General features: G+C 33.2%; 2 protein-coding genes across 6 annotated transcripts; one reads left to right on the plus strand and one right to left on the minus strand.

The window, feature by feature from the left end:
- Positions 1–1,984: 1,984 nt before the first annotated feature.
- LOC126687003 (exocyst complex component SEC10b) lies at positions 1,985–11,708 on the minus strand. Its single transcript, XM_050381347.2, has 26 exons — positions 11,463–11,708; positions 10,587–10,673; positions 10,236–10,490; positions 10,087–10,161; positions 9,715–9,816; positions 9,580–9,630; positions 9,399–9,504; positions 8,563–8,682; positions 8,231–8,322; positions 6,962–7,130; positions 6,799–6,875; positions 6,590–6,688; positions 6,408–6,498; positions 6,023–6,108; positions 5,767–5,940; positions 4,989–5,042; positions 4,790–4,918; positions 4,575–4,667; positions 4,346–4,492; positions 4,037–4,134; positions 3,677–3,761; positions 3,449–3,507; positions 3,085–3,183; positions 2,922–3,005; positions 2,463–2,532; positions 1,985–2,344 (listed from the first exon to the last, which is right to left on the minus strand). Exons 2-25 carry the CDS (start codon positions 10,671–10,673, stop codon positions 2,463–2,465), a joined length of 2,502 nt encoding a protein of 833 aa, XP_050237304.1. The 5' UTR covers positions 11,463–11,708; the 3' UTR covers positions 1,985–2,344.
- A 3,683-nt stretch (positions 11,709–15,391) lies between these two features.
- Positions 15,392–19,683, plus strand: LOC126685702 (uncharacterized). 5 transcript variants are annotated; one of them, XM_050379630.2, is made up of 10 exons: positions 15,392–15,890; positions 15,970–16,237; positions 16,325–16,426; positions 16,537–16,619; positions 16,705–16,821; positions 17,166–17,268; positions 17,388–18,009; positions 18,186–18,385; positions 18,665–18,787; positions 19,537–19,683. In XM_050379630.2, exons 1-9 carry the CDS (start codon positions 15,769–15,771, stop codon positions 18,779–18,781), a joined length of 1,734 nt encoding a protein of 577 aa, XP_050235587.1. In that variant the 5' UTR covers positions 15,392–15,768; the 3' UTR covers positions 18,782–18,787; positions 19,537–19,683. The 5 variants fall into 5 exon arrangements, with proteins under 5 accessions (XP_050235587.1, XP_055962391.1, XP_050235589.1 ...); XM_056106416.1 differs by having other exon boundaries at positions 19,548–19,683; XM_050379632.2 differs by lacking the exon at positions 19,537–19,683 and adding an exon at positions 19,239–19,529.
- The last annotated feature ends 914 nt before the right edge of the window (positions 19,684–20,597 follow it).

The raw sequence follows: 20,597 nt of genomic DNA on the forward strand, positions 1-20,597 counted from the left end.
ATAGAATTGGAACTTAACGGTCTTTGTTGTTTTTAACAGCAAGATTAACTATTTAAACAATCCAATCAGGATAATGCACAATCAAGAAGAGAGAAAAAAATATATCCAAATTGGTCCACCACCACTACCAAAACCACAAACGTACACCTTTTTTTTGAAAATAACTTAAAATCATTTTTTTATTATATTATTTCATTTTTATTTTGTAACTTTTCTGACTCAAGGTATTGATTAAGAGTTGTGAAGCACACTCTATTGTAGACTTAGGTGGGGAATGGATCTGGTTTGGTTGCCATATTTGCATCTCTTCTATCTTTAATTGTAGTGAACAAGGGGTCATTTCTATCCTTAAACTTGTGTATCACAGTTAATTAACTCACTGTAAGAAATTTAAATTAATTAAGGACAATACTTTCTAATTTTAGATCAATTAACACTCAAATTATACAAAGTGAGGGTGTTCGTAGGTCATGATGATCCAATTTGGAGATTAATTGAACTAAAATTAAAGAGTATTATCACTGGTGTGAGTTAATTGACCCTTGTGCACAAATATAGAGACTACAATTATCCTTGTCCAAATTGTATTTATAGACTTTAGATTTCAATTGGTCAAACATTTGCACTCAAAAAATGTCTCTTTTGAATTCTAATTCCATCTAGTTAGGATTTGGCATTTGTATTGAACTAGAAATTTCAATTACAAACTTTTCAGAATAGATTGGAGGGGTATGGATGTATGGATGGTAACATGTTACCCACAATAACACAAAATAGTGGAAAATTGTGGGGTCATAAATATCTAAGAATTTTGTGGATTATCTAGATTTAGAGGACCAAAGGGGAATTATCAAATCATGGGTTTGGCACAAGGACATGTCATTGATAGATAGATAAATAGATAGATGCCTTTGCTATCAAAGAAGATAACCACCCATAAGTAACCCAACTTCCCACTCAAAATTTCTTCATCTTCTCTCATTCCATAGCTAGTAGTGCTACACTAGTAAGAATAGGGGAAGCCCACCAAAATTAGAGGCAATGCCAAGTGTCTATCCTTAATCACCATAATTATCTTTTTTTATTCTCATATTTGTGTGATTCATGAACTTAGGTTTCATTTCACCCTTCCAACTTAGTTGGACACAATAGATGGAAAAAGTAGTTTTAAATTTTAAACAAAAACACCCACAACTTATTAATTTAGAACAATTTACACATTCAAGAACAAAATTGACTCAAAATTAACAAAGTTTTAACGCTTTTGATCCTTTTTGTCAAATTGGTTTGGCAAAATAAACCTTTATTGAAGGTAAAAGCAATGCTAGCATTTTGAGCCTTCATTTGTGCTAGCTCCATCATTAGAGGATATTGCGGCCTTTTGGTAATGTAAAGAGTCCTTAGATTAGATCGATAAGACGTAAACTTTTGCATGGAAACAACTTGCATAATGGAACCACTTCGCCTATAACTTGAATGACTTCTAGACTGCCACTTGGATGATTCTCCATGCTAATGTACTAAGACACAAAGGTGGCCCATAATTTTTTTTTTATAAGAAGGGCAAAAACATGAAATAGTAATACATGTAATTATCAAATGAGTTGAGTAGATATATTCTAGATTAACAAACTATACTTGGGAAGTGATGTTTGTCAATTTTTGATGGTTGAACCCTATGGAGAAATATAGTCGACTATTTTTAAATAATAAAATAAGCTAAACTCATCTAAAAGTCCTTATATTATTCTTTTATTATATTTGGACCTTATTAAAAAAATTTGGTTTTCAAGAATCCTTTTAATGTTAATTTAGTATACCCATGGTCACTTTTTGGACGGCATACGACGCCTATCACGACGACATTTCATGTAAAGAAAAACCATGAGTATACAAAATTATTTGTAAAGGGACTCTTTAAATTGAAAAACTTGGCAAAGATCAAATAAAATAAAAGCTCATAGTGCAAAGACTTTCAGATGAGTTGAGCCAACAAAATGTGAACATACGTTATATCATCAATATTCAAGAATACATCAAACAATCAAATATGCGTAATTCAATGCAATAATATCACCCCTACTGTGTCACTATTAGTTCCTAGGTATCATTTACAAGAATACAAAGGACATCAGATTCTTCCTTATGATGGGCCAATCAAAAATGCAAACCTAAAATCAACTATGGGGCAGTAAAGATACAACTCTAACATCTTTGCCTTTAAAATATACAATAAAAAATAATAATAAAAAAAAAAATTTAAAAAAGAAATTCAAAGAGAACCTTTCTCTAACCGATTTTCTGTCCAAGTCTACATGGCGTTGAATGCATTTGATATTTGCACCTGAAAGTTGACAAAACAATCAAACCAATGAATAGCTCTCTCACTATCGTAGCAGCTTGACGTAAAATATATTTATATACTATATTGGTCAAGAAATTTAAGGAATGAGGTAAGTTACTTATGTCAGCATGGCGCTAAGCTTGGATGCAAGTTTTGCACTCTTGTAGTCCTCTCTAAGCTGAATAAACCTGAATTGGAAGTCAAATTGATGTTCAGCCAGCAGAAAAATGCGACATTGATAGAGTAAAAGCACAAAACAAACGAGATCAAGACGGAGACGGAGGAAAAAAAGGGGGCAGGGTCATAATTATGTCAACTCCTCAATAAAGTGAATTTCTTCTTTCTTTATCCTTGTTCCCGGCTCAAAAAAGTATATAATGCAGTCTCTATTTCTCCATGGACATTTAAACGAGAAAACAAATTAGAAAGCAGAGAATGGAGAATTCCAGTTTTCAAGGCCTACTAGATTTGGGATCAGTTCTCTAGCTTGTGCATTATGAATATAAGAACTGACGCTTAAGCTTGAAACTACTTCTTCATACTGTGAAGTACAAAAAAAGAGAGATGCATATGAAACCTTTGAGCATCTTTACGGATGCTGGGGGTACCCTCAAACAAAGTGGAGAGACTTTCAGGCGCTACAATAAATACATTAGCCGTTCTGGAGAAAAAAACTTAGGTCAGTGCAGATGAAAAAGAAAATAATACTATATAACTGTTTAAAACATCCTGCAACTTACATGCCCAGCAATTCAAATTTCTCATCAACAGAAGGAGCATTAAAACTCCGGACAAATTCTCCATACTCAGTTATGTCACGTTTCAGCCGCAGTCCTCCACTAAACACAAATAGAAAAGAAGAAACTAGTATAATGATTTCTTCTGCCAAATACTAAAAATGACTATGAGAATGAATTCACAAAATCAATAACAAAATTCCAAATATGGTTAAAAAGGTCTTCAACCTTTAGATTTTAGACAATTTATTCTATCCACAATATCCTGGACTTACAGACAACACACACATGCAGTTGCTAGTGGAACTGACTTCTCTTTCTATTTTTACAAAGATAATTAAGTTGAATCTTTAGAGAGATGAATTACCTGGGGTTAAAAGTGAATTTCTGCCAATGTGTAAGCAGCCCTTTATGCAAGCGATTCCCCTAATAAATAACATTCACATGTTAAATTTGTGTGGAAAAGATATTCTATCTTCAGATCGCTAACAGAAACAAACTAGTCAATTTGCAATTGACCAATCATGAGTAGCAACACCGAGACAGTTGGGTTGCTAACACAAGGGTCAGAGTCTCAGAAGTTAAACTATTTTACCAATTCAGACAGGAACGCTTGTTTGTTAAGACCCTCTAATGCAGTGAATGCCGTCTCAAGCACACGTGAAAGATATGCCACAACTCTAGCCAGGAGAAGAAAAGAAAATGTCAACTTCCAAGAAATATATTTCTTTGACAATAGAACATTAAAATACATTAAAACAAACTGTTTTCATCATTAAAAAAATGAGGAGGTCCATTGCTGTGTACTTTTACCACAAGGGTGTAGTTACTGAATAGAGCATTTTAGTGATTAATTAGTCAACATATGGAAGTGGGAAGACAGTTATTCATTTCTTAATCACGAGGAATCCAAACATTAGTTCAACATAGTTAAAGCTTAGATAGTTAGATGTACCTTGTGCAAGCAGTTGTAGGTCGATGATCTGGAGCAATTCCATCATCAGGTGACCGGTAATCTGTTGCCTTCTGTTCAGCTGATAGCAATCTCTCCACCTATGGAAGAGTTTCACAAATAAAACATGATGAAAACAAAAAACAGTGAGTAGGTAAATGTACAAATGTGGAAAGTGGAAACATAAGAAGAAAAGGGGGAAGTGAAACATTCATTTGCACAGCATTTCAATCCCACTGGAAAAAAAATGATGGAAATACCTGCATGTCCACCCAAATATAGATTGCAAAAGATAGGAACTTAAGAACCTACCTCGGCCATGACAGTTTCAATGCATTGTTGAAGCCCTTTATAAGCAGCACCCTCTGCACTGGACATAGCTGTTGCCATTTCTTCACAAGAAGCTGCATGTGCACCATCAACAGGTAGCAAGAGTCTCGATATAGAATTTGCAAAATACTACATGTAAAAGCCAAAATCATATTATATTCCTAAAATGTAATTCAGTAATCGTGCAACACTGCAAAGTAATTAAACATACTTGCTGAACTATAGCCACGCTACTTCCACACCGTTGTACAGCAACCATGAAAGATCGGAAACTGCTCTCACCAGCAGCAGCAGCAGCTTCTGCCTACATAACAATCTCATCTCATTTGCATCAGCTATTCTAGGCTAAATAAAAGTTAATAAACACTTGATAACAAAAATTCTAGAACTTAAAATACTAAGAAAGGCACATGATTAAGAAATTACAGCGGAAGCAGCTGCAGCAGCCACCCTTCTACTAACAATTGTTCCCAGAACAAACCTTTCCCTCAAAGCTGCAGCTTCAGTCAGGCTGTCTCTAGCCCGTTCAAGACCTTCTGTTATGTATTGCCCAACCTGCAAAATGGGAAATGCTGAGTATTCCTCAAATAAGTTGCCAAATCTGTGAATTTAAAAAAGCACTTACTTGGTCTAGCAAGCAAGTGAACACCGACTTTACATTGGCTGCAAGAGTAGTGGGCTGCAGAAATGAATGTGATGATCAATTGACGCGAATCTTAGTAAAAATACTAAAATGAAAGTTAGTGCACATTCATCTTTAAGAAGAATAATAATAATGAAAAAAATACTTTTTCTCAGACTCCCATCTCACTAAGCCACCATGATCTTGTTATTCCAGATTTACATATGATGCAAACTCAATTTGCTTTTGGAATTCAATTCAATTTTCACTCAAGCCATGTATCTACCACCTCAACCAGGCCGAACCAAGAGTAAAATTTCCATAGGCAGCAAGTGTTTAAGGGCTTAACTACCATGGAAAGAATAACAGTAATTCTAAAGGTGCTAATAGGGCAGCCTAAGACTCTTAAGGACATCACTGCTTGCAGACCTAGGAAGATAGACAAGAGAATAGAAGATTTTACATGATGATTAATAGACTGATTTTATACTAATATTCTTATGCTCCATTTGCAAGTACAAGACTTGGATAACCTTTTGTTTATCATACATTTCTACTGCAGCTTGCCAATCTCATTTGAAGCATTTTGGTTTCACCACTTTCTACCCACCAGAAAAAGCAGTTACATGTATGACAAAACCTTAACAAAGCCGACAATAATGATTCATTACGGTGAAAAGGACAAATACCAGTTAGATGTGTTATACAATTGAAGCTAAGACACTAAATAAGCATCATAAGTTTGCAACTGACTTGAATTGCAAATGTATCCAAATATTACTTGAGATGAGAAGAGAGTGCATCTTGATATTGCTTCTTCATTCCAACGCACAAATTCTGTCACAACAGTAACAGATATCTGTTGGTGGGAAGATGCTACAGAAGCTCCTTTGGATCGTCCAATTGTCCCTGTTGACTCAGAGAGCTGCTGGCTCTCAGCACGCAATTCTTCCATCTGCAATGCGTGATGCAAAATATTGCTATCAGGTAAAAGTATGTTTTGTAAATGTGGTCAAGATGATGCAACAATTGCCAACCTTTGCTCGATATAGCTGTCTAAGAGAAGCCTGTTCCTGTTCAGGATAATCATCCTTATGAGAAGAAAACAGAGATTCTGTGAGACCTGTATCAACAGAAGAAGTTACAATTAAACCAGCTATGGCTTATAAATCATCCCCCATTCAGCATTAAAACCCTTTGCCCCAGTTTTGCAGATCAATGGCCCAAAGTTACCACATGCATAATCAATTAATAATCAATACACAAAAACATACAGTTATAAGAAAGGCATGCGTACATTTAGTTTGTTTCACAAAAAATAAACAAGGTTGCTGACTTGCTGTAAAGTCATAGTTCTAAATTGTTTGCAAGGAATTCTAATTTCTGCAACTAAAATTTATAGATCAAAAGTTGCTTTATTACCCTCAACATCCAAGTCACCACACCCCACAGCTCGTAGGTCTCTAGCAAGTTCTTGAGTCTTTTCATATGCCACTGCTAACATTCTAAGATACTGAAGTTTCACAAGTCAATTGTAAATTCAATCAGGATATTTAAAATCACTTGCTACTGACACTAACGTAGGGGAAAATGGCTCCACTTACTAATAGAAGTCCGCCTTCTTCCAATGGAGGTAAATTCATGAGAGACGGTTTTACTAATAATTTGTCCAAGAGAGCTGTAACTCGCTGCTCTAAAACTCTCTGCATAATAGAAAAACTAGTCATTGTAATGAGTTCACAAACAGAATTTTAGCATGCCAATATATTCAGCTACATAAAACAAGTGAAAACTAAACTGCATCCCATAGTACCTGGACTAAAATTGACATGACATCATTAGGAGAAGGAAATACTGCTGTAATCATGGCTGCTTCTTTACGAACAATATCTGTTCAACAAAAGAGAAGTTTAAAAAGAGCACTGAAGCTTTCATTCCCTTATAATTGCATTAGCATGAGTTACTATTTGTTAAACCTGTAATTTCTTTGTACAATGAAGAAAGACCACGAGCAACATTACTGGGGCTTGCTTGAGAACCCTGGTCACCGAGAACCAATCTGGTGTCTGCATTCATAACTTCCACATCAATGAACATCGGACGTGTCGCAACATAATGTTGCATAGCACTGGTGCCCCTGTTGAACTGCAAGGAAAAGGCAAGCCAATGACAATAATTAGAAAAAGATCCTCCACTCCCTTGCCTTGAAGACAGAAACCCACTAGCCACTGCGATTTTAAAAAAGAATGAAAAACATCATAAAAAGTGAATTCCTGAAAAAGGAAATAGCAAAGATATGTACAATTGAAGCTACACCCTATTATCTCATAAACACATCAAAACAAAAGACCAGTTATGCGGCCATTCTCACATCACTTCCTAATTCCTACAACAGTATTGGACCTTTTAGCTTCGTAATAGGCGCTTAACAAGAATGTTCCCAACATTAATAGACATACTACAAATTTTAATCAAATAAATATTTCAAGCATCCCCTAAGTAACATATTTTATGTATCACAAACTAGGATTTGATAGTTCAACTCAAGAATAAGATCACTACGAACATTACATAAAAAATATGATTTCCCAGCCATGCAGGTATCACAGCCAGGTGAATAATTGGGAAGAAAACCCTAAACAACCATAATACGCAACAAACTTATACTTCAGTTAATCTTCACAAAGCTACTCTACGGACCAGAAATAATGCATACATAAATTATAATCAGAAGGCACAGTAGGTGCATAAGCCAAACTGAAATAAAATGGTGACCCAAGAAGGCTACACCATGTTAATAATGAAACAGGTCTGGAAGTCCAAATACAAGGTGGTAATGATTATAATCATAATGACAAATGACAAATGACCCAAAAGAGAAGGATCTCGTTGGGCACTCAACTTGATGAGCTGATATGAACCCATTTATAACTCAACTCAACTAAACCTTTTTTGCTCTTCCATCATTTCGAGCCATTTCATAAGGATATAAGAACCCATCTATAGAGCCAACTTTTCCTTTTTTATCAGCTAACTGAACATAAGCATACATAAATGCCTATTATAGATAACAATTAGCAATAACGTGCAATATATCCTCAGTGATTAATAAATTCACATTGTAAAATGAAAATACCAAAAATAAACAAAGGAAACTAAAAGATGATACTGAAAATCAGTACAGCCATAAGTTGAATGTCAATGACAGATGGACTATGTCTAATCACATGGGAAACAAAATTCACCTGAGATAAAATTTTAGCACATTCTGCCATGGTAGATAACTCTCTTCTCTGTGATGCTGCATCAAAACGAGCCAACAATCTATTCTCCAATTCTACATAAAAAAGAAATATATCACAGAGATAAAAATCATCAGTTCAACATCGAAAAGCGAAGAGTGAAAAAAACTTTTTTTTTTCTTTTGAGTTGCTAAATATTAATGAATTAGTACGTAGACTACTTTAAACGATAAGACCTAATAATGCAAATGCTACACACTCATTGGGCTAATATCTGGACAACAAATACATGAGAATACAGAATCCTTAATAACAAGGCACTTAAAATACCCTACCATTGCAGTAATCCTGAAGATTAGCAACTGCAACTTCTAATCCTCTGCTGGCAGTTGCATTCCCCATATCCGATGCTACAGAAATGCCTTGTCTTCCAATATCCTCCTCAGCGAAGGAACCTAAAATCCACCAGAAATAGTATGATCACTCATTTTGGCCTGAAAATAATGAAAATAAAAGCAACAAAACGCACATATTATTGAAACAATTCATTGAATATTGTAAGATCAGCATGCAAAACATCCTTGTTCCCTGTGAGTCAATAAATGCATCAATTATTTATTGCTTTTTACTTGTTCCAGAATTAAGTCGACACGTTTAAATTATCAATATAACATTCCTACTCCATCAGAATAGATGTCCCACCATTTCTAGCTTGCTAAGAATGATATATAATCCTAAAAAATTATATATATATATATATATATATATATATATATATATATATAAGAGGACAATTTAAACGAAAAATTCTCCTGTATTGTACCTGTTCCTGAACTTTAAGAAGTAGGATAAGTTCAAGTTCATTTAATTTTCCTTGCCATAGTTGTAGATGCCTTCAGATGCATTTGTAATACAACAACAATAGACATACAGAAAGAGGCAATGACATTGGATTCATACGAACCAGCGCATGTGGTTCAAAACAGGTGCTAATTGATAAAGAGCATGGACTGCCACTTAATTAGAGGTTATTCAAAATGGACCTCAAAAAACCAGTTAGCATAAACAGTGAGTTTAGTGCAACAATCATCCAACTCATCCAAAAGGACAAGAAGTTGGCCCAGTTAAGTTTTGCAACTACATAGCTTTATGGAGAATATTGTCATCTTACGTAATTTCTGCGCAATTGTGGCAGCCTCAGCAACACGGCTGTCATCTGAAAACAAAGGCGAAAGTTCCATTAAATCGCCTGGACTTCCATTGAACTCCATCAAGTACTGCAGGTGTTCAAATAGCAAGATGTTAGCATGTTTTAACCAAGGAAAACCTACTAACTAATTTCACCAACATACCTTTATGAGCTCCATTGTTTGGCTGGCTGTGTCCCGCTGAGCATCTGCACTCTGATAAGAGCACAAATGAACCAATGATATAACAAAAAATATGTTAAGATAAAGTAAATACTTACCATCAGTTGCAAAATTTACCTGCAAATGGTCTCCAATTTTTGCAGCAGTCTGTCCAACACTTGAAATACGTGAATCCAACCTTGCAAAGCTATCGAACAACCCATCTACACCTTTTTCCAGCTGAGAAAAACACAATATCAGATTTGAACTCACATGTCACTTGTAGTATAGCAAGAATAAGAAAATTGTCTCAATTTCCATGTTCTTCTATAAATAGCATTGTATCAGCACTGGTACTCTTCCTATCCCACCCAAAAATTGATAGAAAGACTACGTCTCAAAGAAGAGCAACCAAAATTCTTTTCCCCGGGATTAATAATTACCATTATAATAAATTCTTGATCCAGCGTCTAAATAATTCAAAAGTTAAACATAAACACTCTAACTTACTTCAGCAAGTGTCTTACGATGCTTAGAATCTTGGACAGAAACATCCTTTCTTAGATTAGAAAGCTTTCCATCAACCTTCAAGCCAAACAAAGCCCCCATAAGAGAAAGACCAATCAATGAGCTCGAAGAGAATAGTATAGATCTCCTACCTGTTTTCGAAGATCAATTAACTCTCTACAAGAATCTCTAAACAAGGATAAGAGAGAATCTACTTCAGGAAATAAAGGTGAATGCCCTTGTGAAAATTTTCCAGCATCGGAAGGCACTCTATTATGTCCATTTGCTAAAACATCATTCCCGCCAATATTCCCATGCCCTTCTGCTGAATCTGCTTCTTCTTCTTGGAAAGATGGGAGCAGTTCATTCACTAAGTTGCCAAATAATGCATCAAACGAGAATTCGCCCTAGGAATTCAATTCAAATTTCAAATATTCATTTAGCTTTTACAGAATAACCAAATTAAAAAATATAATTAAAAACTTTTGTATCAATTTCTTTACCTTAAAGTCATCGACATCAAGAATCAGTGGAAGGGCGCCAACTGATGGAGATTTTGACACTCTATCACCATCTCTACTGTCTTTCATCTAATATTTCATATAATTGAGTTTAAATTCTATTCTATAAAACTATGCTGGATTATAATTGACATTGAAAATCTTCATATATAAAAGAGAGATACACAGACCAAGTTTTAACAATCCAAGTAAAATGATTCTATGAATATCATTTTTTTGCATTTCAATAACCCTAAGAAGCAATAAAATACAAAATTCTAATTCAATTAAGCTTACTTATTATCTAACCCTCACTCTCAATTACAGCTCAATCAGTACTAAGTAGTGGAAGGGCGCCAACTGCTGTAGATTTGGACATTCTATCGCCGTCTTTACTGTCTTTCATCTAATATTTCATGTAATCGAGTTTATATGCTATTCTATAAAACTTCTGCTGGATTTAGTTCAAATGCTATTCTATACAACTTATGCTGGATTATAATTAACATTTAAAGTCATCATTTATAAAAGAGAAATATACACAGCCAAGTTTTAACAGTCCAAATTATAAAAAATGATTCTACGGATATCATTTCTTAGCATCTCAATAACCGTAAAGAAGCAATAAAACACAATATTCTAATTCAATTAAGCTTACTAATTACCTAACCCTCACTTTCAATTACAGCTCAAATCAGTAATAAAATAGATCAATCAATCAAAAATACCGACGGAATTACTATAACATCAGTCCATTAAAACAAAAATTCAGCTAAATTACACCGAACAATAACAAAATCACGAATCTACGGAATAAAAATGAGAACATAATGCAGCGAGCTATGAAAACGAGAGGGGCAAAATTGTGAAAATGCCTACCTCAGTATTGATTCGATGAGCAGGAGATGCTGTTAATGGCAATAACTATGATAGTTTGGTTTTGTGTATTTTGCGGTTCGTTGTGGTTTTGGGTAGATCGAGCTGTGAATGAGAAGGAAAAATAGAGAACAAAACAGACTGTTCTTCAACGAAAACTACAATGACGAATTTTTTATTGATTGACGGAGTTACGATTTTGGTCTCTCGGCGCTGTAGAAATGGAGGGTGTCGGGTTGGGTAATTTTGGAATTGCGTAATTTTGTTTTGTATCGAATCAAATTAAAAGCTCAACATTCTTTCATGCACTTATTTGTTAATGACAATGTTATCATCCAGCATAAATAACAAGAACAACTTTTCTTTAAAAAAAAAAGGAATATTAGTTAATCCATCTTTTTAATTGTTTGTATTGTAATATTTGAGGTGGTAATTAAAAAGTTTATATATTTAACTATTATTTTTTTGATAATCCTTATAAAATATTAATATTATCGCGTAAGAAGAAATATAGAAAGTGATATAAATAAGAGGATTATGTATTATTATTATTTTAAATAATAATATTTTAATATTTAACTTTAGCATAGGACTTCCTTTAAAAAAAACTTTAGGATAGGACTGACTAATAGGATAAATTTCAATATTGTTTTACTTAAATTTAGAGGATGCCAAAATGTATTATGACACTGTAATTTCATCCGCTAACACATGAATTTTAGCAAATTCGGATTGAAGTCTAACGAGTTCGTATTCAAAATGTAATGTATTCATCCGTTACACACAATAAATAAGTCGTGTTATGAGTTGACTTCCTAATCCGTCTAAACCGTTTACAAATTATACTATTTGTAAATATATTAAAATAAAAGCTTATTAATCAAAAAAATCATTCACCTTTTAGCTCCTTTTCAATTTCACCACGACGTTGCAATTTCATTAATTGTACCGAAATTCACACCTTTGTATTTCAATTCCACCTTCAAGTAGTAAATTCATATTTTTTTTCATTCAGAAAAGTTCAAACAAGTCATTCGTATTTTTTTCAGTGTAAAAGAATTCAAATAGGTGTTTTATAAAGATTTTTATGATTTTTTTTCTTCCAAAAAAACAAGTCCAATTTAATTTTGAGAGTGGTATCGAAGTCCAAAAGTATAAATTTGTGTGCAATTGACGAAAGTGGTAGGGTGAAATTGAAAAGAGCTTAAAAGGTTGATAGTGTTTTTACCATGACGCCAAAAATAAACGGCTATATTTCTACAAAACACAAAACTAAAATTATTAAATAAAAACAAATAAAATATAATTATATTAGTATATGAATCAAATGAATTATATTAAATTTTATTATTTGAATAAATCGATAAATTTATATTTATATTTTTTATGCTTTAAATAGTTTTATATGTCAAGTTAGTTGTGCTAATCGTATTAATTGTATTATTTGTTTACCTCATTCGTTTGTTTTAACATGTTAATCATATCGTGTCGTGTTTTCATTAAAACAGTCGTGTAGTGTTAGAGTTAAAAGTAATAAACTAATTTTTCAAGTTTTAAAGTCCGTGCCGTAATTAGAAAACACGTTGAAGCTCATAATTATTTGAATCCCCGTAAAAATAGCAATTAAGCCTTTAAAATTAGACTTAATTACAAATAACACGGGCTTAGCTCAAAATATCCTCAATACTACGACTGTTGTTTTCAGTTTAGATAATTACGATTTCATCTTTTCCTTTTTGATTTCTATATTTTTTATTTTTGATAAATACGATATATTTTTCAATTACAATCACAACCACATTAAACCCTAACCTTACATGTCAATTCTCTACCTTTTCTCCTTTTTTCCACCGCAATTCATCTTCATCTTACTAAAACACTCTCGTCATCTCCGATCAGCGGTTTAAAGAGATCAACATAGCTCACTTTTTCACTACTATTTTCTGTTTGCTACTAGTATTTCTCGTCTTTTTTTCATCGCCGCCAACCTCAAGTTCGCCGCCGTCGCAAGCCCTCCGCCATCGTACACCATCGCACATCATTTGGTTGTTCCATTAAAAATAAGATTTGATGTTTATTTTTTTAAATTTGGAGTTATTTGGATGAATCTGAGTGTTGGTTAATCCATTTCTTATTTTTTCGTTTGTGAACGACGGTGGTGATATGGTGGTGGTTCGATTTTTTGGTGCTGCACATCCTGTTCTCTAGGTGTTTGAAGAAATGCTTATGAGAATATCTCTTGATGTCTGTAATATTGGGTGTTGGGTAACCAATGGTTAATATTGGGTAAACCGTTGGTTAACTTGTAATAAAATTTATTTTGAATATATCATTGATAAAATCGTTAGTAAATTGTTGTTGAATTTTATTTTTGTTGCTAGTTAACTGATGGTGTACTAATGGTACACCAATAACTTTGTTTTTTAGTACACTGTTAGTAGACGTTGGGTTAACCGTTGGTAAATTTGAATTGTGTATTTTAACCAAACTATACTTTTTAAAAAACTAGTTTCGCATTACGTGCTATGCACGTGGCTCGTAATGTACATATTAGTAAATTTATTATAATTATATCAATTTTTTATTTATAACTAATATTAAATTAGTTAAAAAATTTTGTAAAAGTAAATATAATATATTTAGTATTAAAATTTTTTCATAATGAATTTATTCTTTTTTTGGTTTTATAATAACCATAATTGAAGAATTAACTTAATTTTATTAATAATATATTTAAAAATAATAAGATAGAAATTTAAATAATAATATATTGACCAAATATAGTATTTTAATTTTGTAGTTAAATCAAACTAAAAGATAGGTATTCCTACTAATTTGGAGATAATTTAGTTATTTTTCATATACTAGCTAAAAACTAAATTGGAGATAATTTAGCTACCTATTCTAATTAGGATTAGGATTTTAATTACAATAGTGATTAATTAAATAACTAATTAGTTAATAATTATAAGACCTTTATTTAATACAAAACTGAAAAAGGATTATTCAGTAAATTTGCCTGTCCCCTCCATCCGTGCTTTTATATATAGTATAGATAGATAGATAGATAGTAAATTTGTTTTTTAGAATACCGTTAGTGAACTGCGAGTAAATCGTTGATAAACTTATAGTTAATTATTTTTTAGTACATCGTTAATAATTTTTATTAGTAAACTTGAATCATGCATATAAAACATAAATTGTTTTCTAATATACCGTTTGGTAACTTGTTAGTATACAATTGATTAACCAGAATCATATTTTTGAAATTTAAAAAATATTTTTGAGGATAACAAAAGTCATTTTTTTTTTAAAATGTAAATTATATTTTTCAAAAATAAATTTTGAGGTAGTATTTTTGAGAATATTTTATCGTTTTTTGGTATTTGACAAAAATACCTCTTAAAATTAGATAGTAAGTCTTCAAATAGACCAATCCATTCAATCGATTCACTAAGATTTGTTTTTTATTAATGACTTAGAGATAATTAATTATTATATTTCAGCAATATAATCAATTCCTGTTTATATTTAAAATAATGTTAATTTTTAATTAATTTAATTTGTTGAAGATGTAGATACATAGTTAAATTTTCATGAAAAAATGTTTGTACTTTTAAATTTTAATTCGGTGGAACTCAATCCTTCAATTTTTATAAAATTAACACAAATCAGTTCTTCAAACTACTTTTATTTATTTTGTTGTTGGATAAGGGGTTTATTTGTACCCAATATATAACTTAAGGATCCAGTTGAACATAATTAAAATTTAAAGTATAAATATTATTTCATCAAAAGTTGAAGGATGCATCTACATTTTATGCCTTTTTTTTTGTTAATTTTGAAAGTTATCCATTTTCATGGTAACAAAATTCAATAAAAACAAATTCTGGGTGCATGATATTGCCCAAAATCTCTTGCGGTCACGCCATTGATGATCCCACAAAAGGAACACAGCACCGCTGGTCCGCTACTATGCTCTCCGTCATCCACAGAATGTAGATGTATTGTGTCCATTTCATTTTGTTTTTTAAAATTTTTCGTGCTGTGTTTGGGGAGAAAATCGTAAATTTCAGCACAAATAGCTCAACGATACAATTACACGTGAATTGCACGTGATTAAACGAACACGTGGCACGAATTAGTGATCTCTCTAAATTTCGAAGGTTTCCATTTTCCCGCTATAACGAATTTTATCTGCTTCAATTTGCGCTCTCATTTCTCCATTAACTAAAGAATCAGTGATGCAAAGCAGAGGCCAAAACGACAGGCCACTCAAACAAGAACCGAAAAAACGACAAGAAAAACGATGGTCACAAATGCAAGTTCATTTGCGAAGACCATATGCTCAATATGCTACGAAGATCTCAAGCCAATCGTTGAAGATCTCCAAGGCATCTCTGTTTGCGGCCACGTGTTTCACGAGCTCTGGTACATAATAATTTCTGTTTCGTTTAATTTACTTTCTAATTCAAGATTAATAATCTAATTTGTGTTTTTGAAACCCTAGTTTGCAGCAATGGTTCGAGTACTGTTCAAATTCAAAGAAGTGCACCTGTCCCGTGTGCAAGCAGAGCTGCACAGGAAGCGATGTGATGCGGCTTTATTTTCAATCCCTAGGGGATCAAAACGAGTCTCTGTTGTCCCAGAAGGTAACCGAGTTCAGGGACGATCCTGAGCTTTTGCGCGGCGAGGTTAAGAGATTGGAGATTAAAGTGACAGGTCTCAGTACGAATTTGGAGAGTCATGAAAAGGAACTTAAACAGCTTAATGAGGAGGTGAAGAAAATTATTTCTTTGATTTTAACTTCATATAGTATAACTTAAGTATTGGTTTACTAGACTTTTTTTGTTTGTGTATTTCAGTTGTATTGCTGTAAGGACCAATTGAAAAAAGAAGTGATATTGAAAAATGATGCAATTGAACAAAAATCCACATTTCAGCGGCTGCTTTGTTCAAAATTCGAGGTGTGTTATTCTTCTATTGTAGTTGTTCAAATCTTAGTTTCTGGTTTTCCTTGCGGTGAATTGGTGTGTTAGGAGTGTTTTATCGTAAAGTTTGGTTGATTTAATTGTAGGAGCTTGATGCTGTGAAGTTAGACTGCTCGAAATTGCAGGAGAGGAACATGGCATTGGCCAAAGAGCTTGCAGCTTTGAAATTGTAAGTGAACTTGTGTTTGCTTATCATATTCTTGCTATGATTTCTGGTTACTAATGTGGTATAAATTATAATGGTTTATGTTCAGAGTATCAGATTTGAACCTGGGAGAGGATGAAATTCTGAAGTTTGCATCTTTTGGAAATGAAGCCAATAATAAAGATACCATAGACATTCTAAGGAATTCATTGGTTATCCGAAATAAGTAAGTTGTCCATCTATCCAATTATTTCGGCATTGTTTCGAGGAAATAGAAAATTGTTTGATTCTTTGGCTCTTACATGAAATTTTATTAGTTTATATACAACTTACAAAAAAAAAAGCGAGCAATATTTAGTTTTCCTTTTGGCTTCTCGTAGTAGCAACTTTGTTTTTGCTTGTATCTGTTGATGGATAAAGACTTGTCACTGCTCCTTCTATATGATAATTGCTTATTATGCAACTTTTCAGGATTTTCCATTGATTCTTTCACTAATTTAGCTATTTGTATGTCTCTTATTTATTGCGTTTTGCTTTCGATGAAATCCATACTTGCTAATCTTTTTATAGGAGTTACAAAGAATTAATGGCCAAATGTAATCAACATGGAAGAGGGGAAGCACGTTATTGTAAAAAGCTTGAGAAGGCAAAAGAAAAGATAAGCAAACTGAAGGTAAATCTCTGAGAACTTTGTTCAAGTATCTCTAGGAAATGTCATTAGGAGAAACATTATTTCTTTCATCTTTGTGGCACACAAAATAATTTTTATATGAACCAACTGTATCTTTTTAGACGAAGATCCAAGAACTTGAGATGATTGTGGAAGTAAAAGAGAATGAAGCTTTGAGGGCTTTAAAAGTCTCAAAAAAGATTCACCGCAAGGAGGTTAATTTGAATGGTATTGATGGCAACTCAAATGCTTCCCCCAGTGCTCATTTTCCTTCAGAAGTTAAAAAGCATCCTCAATCTGTTGTCAAATTAGATCATAAAGCAAACTTTAACAGTAATCAAGGAAACTATAAAATTACTAGTGATATGAGTGCCAATTCCACCAAAGAATGGACAAGTACTGTAGCTCCTAATAAGGAGAGATATACTTCCATTATAATGGAAGAGGAACTTCCTGCAGTACGGAGATTATCAGATGAATCAAAGCTAACAATTAGTGGAGATCTAAAGTCTGCTCCAGGCAAATCAGAATCTGTTTCTGACTTTGGCAACAATGTCAAAGTAGATGGGATAGCTGAGGCAGGTATGCATTTTGGTTCAAGTCGTTTTAATAATGATAAAGGCAACACATTGGCTGCTTCAACTGATGATGAAGTCATATTGATTCTTGATGACGAAAGAGATGTTCAGCCCGTGCTGAACATACGGAAAGAATTCCCATCCACATCGTCACTCTCCAGACCAGGTATCTCACTAATGGAGTAATGGTGCAATTTGAGTTCGACTTCATTTGTTTTGTATAGGTTGAACTATGTGCTTTGAAGTTTGCTTGTGTGGCATTTGTTGGTCTCTGCTTATTTTTGCTTTCGTTAAGAATTCTCATCTGTTCTCTTTATTCACTTTACTGTAATCGATTGGCAGGGGATATATGCTTTTCCAGTGGATTGCTGGGACCTGATGGAACAAATCGGTACTTGGGGAAGTGGTGTAAACGTAGTCAAAGTAATGAACCAACATCCTTACAATGTATAAGTGCGAATAAGGGTGATCTAATTGCAGTTGGATCTGACGGGAGAGGTGGTAGAATTAAAGTACTGAGGTCCTTAAATGAATCTTCATTGGTGGGTGTATGCTGATGGTTTCTTTATTTAGCTTTTTTTATTTTGATTTTTTCTTGTGCATTAAACATCTTTGCTATTTGCATTAGTTGCTACTCAGTCCTGTTAGAGTGTCTTTCAATTTTTATAATTGATCTAACGTGCAGTAAACTGAATCTTTTTCAGTGTTGTTATGTGGCCTAAGGAGTATCATTATGTTGTCCATCTTGGATCTAATTTGTGTAAATTACAGTCAACTGTTAGTAGACTAGTTGCATGAAGTACATTCAACTTCTTTTGCAGGATTTTAAGGAAAGTTCTCCAGCTGCAAAGAGGAGCAAGTATGGAGCCAAAGCAAGCAATTCACAGTCTCAAGGTTGTTTGCAAATGGAACACTTCTTTGGGAGGGCTACTAAGTAATGAAAGGTGTGTATTTCTCAGCTGTAGTTTATTGTGGCTGAGAAGAATAAACATCTGACTAATCTTTGTATATTTGGAAGAAACACAAGAAGCAAATAGTCAATTTTGATTTACATTATCCTATGCCCTCTCGATTATATTTTGTTTTGGTAAAAGTAGGGGACTCATTCTTTTCAATTGACTTCCGATGATAAACTTATGTGTAAACAGAAATGGCATACTGTTCCGACTACTGATTCTTTTCTATTGACTTTAACATTATTTGGAACTCATTCTTTTCTAATTACTTTTAAATAGTCTTTTACATTACTTAGAACTCATTCATTTCTATTGACTTTTGATAAATTTATGCGTAAACAGAAATGTCATACTATTCCGACTACTGATTGCTTGTTCAAAGCCTGTCTTGTTTTGTTTTGATGTATACAATATTTATTACTTTTTTTTATTAATCGAGCGGTGGTTGGCCTACCAGCTCACATGTGACCATGCTGGTTGCTTTGCACACACCGCTCAGCTGCATGCTGGCTCATCGACAGGCCTGGTTGCTCCTACTGGTTGGCCCTACCTGAACAATTGATCAGGCAGTGAGGGTCTTCCTTCATATGTTTAACGTCTCATCGGCTTTTGAGACCACACACTCGCACAACGGTGGTTGGATATTTTGACTAAATTTAAGCAGTCAGCTCTTACGGAAATAGCAAAGAATGTGACAATAGTTAAACATTTATTCTTTTAATTATTATTTTTTATAGTATTCATACAGAGGCATGAACAAGTCTGAGCAAAAGGCCATGTGCGTTTCTTCTTGTATTGGTGCATTAACAACAAATTATATGAGCATGTTGGTTGCTGTTGAAAAGTTCTTACGAGTTGGTGAGGCTTCATCGTTTGAAATCAAGGTATGTATTTAATAGAATTAATTAACATATGTGAGTGTGATGTTGATTTTTCATGATTCTGACGAGAGTGAAATAAAATTAGAAAAATGGAATAGTTTTGCGAGAGAAGAAGCAAGGCAAAAATGTCTACTAACAGCCCCAACAGGCTGCAATACCAAACAACAAAAGATAATGCTACTTAGAAAAGTAACAAAGACTTTTTGGGGAGGAAAAATTATTTAGTACTACATTTTTAGGTGTTGAATTATGAATGAACGTGCCTTTGAAAGTGCATAATCGAGGAAATTGCCTGCTCTTGAAGGAGATGGCTTATGGCTTGAGGTTCAAGAACTGGAAAAAGAAAACAACTTCTAGAGTTACCAGAGCATTCAACACTTCTAATGGTTGCCCTGCCCCTACTTTAATTCTACCTTTTTATTTTAATTTAAGAAACAGTGTATATTCAAATTTTATAAAACAGTCTATAAATCAATTTCAACTTGAACTCATCTTAATTACCTTAAATAAGCTAGGGTGGTTCAAAGAAGTATCCTATTTGCATTTTTTCTTTAAAATACAAAAAATCAGTTATCAAAATACTGAAATTTCAACTTAATTAAAACATCATTTTTAGGTTGAAATCACTAGAACGAATTTCTAGCTAAAAAGTTTTAGTAGAATTTACTAGAATATCAAGTGAATATGGTTCATGATTATTTTGGGATTGTGATTTTGCAATTAATTGAAGCAATTTGCGCTAAAAATGAAATGTTTATATCTTTTTTTTTACATAGTTGAAAAGGAAAAACGCTTGTGGGGGGATTTTGAATCCACAACTTAACAGTTTGCTGTCTAGATGTTAATATCTTAACTTTTTAATTATCATGCAATATTGGCTATGATAGTCTACTAGCTAAATTATTAGTTTATCATAA

Source organism: Mercurialis annua, linkage group LG6, assembly GCF_937616625.2.
Source record: "Mercurialis annua linkage group LG6, ddMerAnnu1.2, whole genome shotgun sequence".
NCBI lineage: Eukaryota > Viridiplantae > Streptophyta > Magnoliopsida > Malpighiales > Euphorbiaceae > Mercurialis > Mercurialis annua.

Bases quoted from the DNA above. Each gene is read 5' to 3' on its own strand.
- LOC126685702 (XM_050379630.2), top strand. From the start codon at position 15,769: ATGGTCACAAATGCAAGTTCATTTGCGAAGACCATATGCTCAATATGC. The intron at 16,427-16,536 runs GTGTGTTATTCT...ATTTAATTGTAG, and splicing joins TGCTTTGTTCAAAATTCGAG to GAGCTTGATGCTGTGAAGTT. The intron at 18,010-18,185 runs GTATCTCACTAA...ATCGATTGGCAG, and splicing joins ATCGTCACTCTCCAGACCAG to GGGATATATGCTTTTCCAGT.
- LOC126687003 (XM_050381347.2), bottom strand. From the start codon at position 10,673: ATGAAAGACAGTAGAGATGGTGATAGAGTGTCAAAATCTCCATCAGTT. The intron at 6,689-6,798 runs GTACTATGGGAT...TCTATTATGCAG, and splicing joins TCATGTCAATTTTAGTCCAG to AGAGTTTTAGAGCAGCGAGT. The intron at 3,762-4,036 runs GTACATCTAACT...TCTCCTGGCTAG, and splicing joins CCTACAACTGCTTGCACAAG to AGTTGTGGCATATCTTTCAC.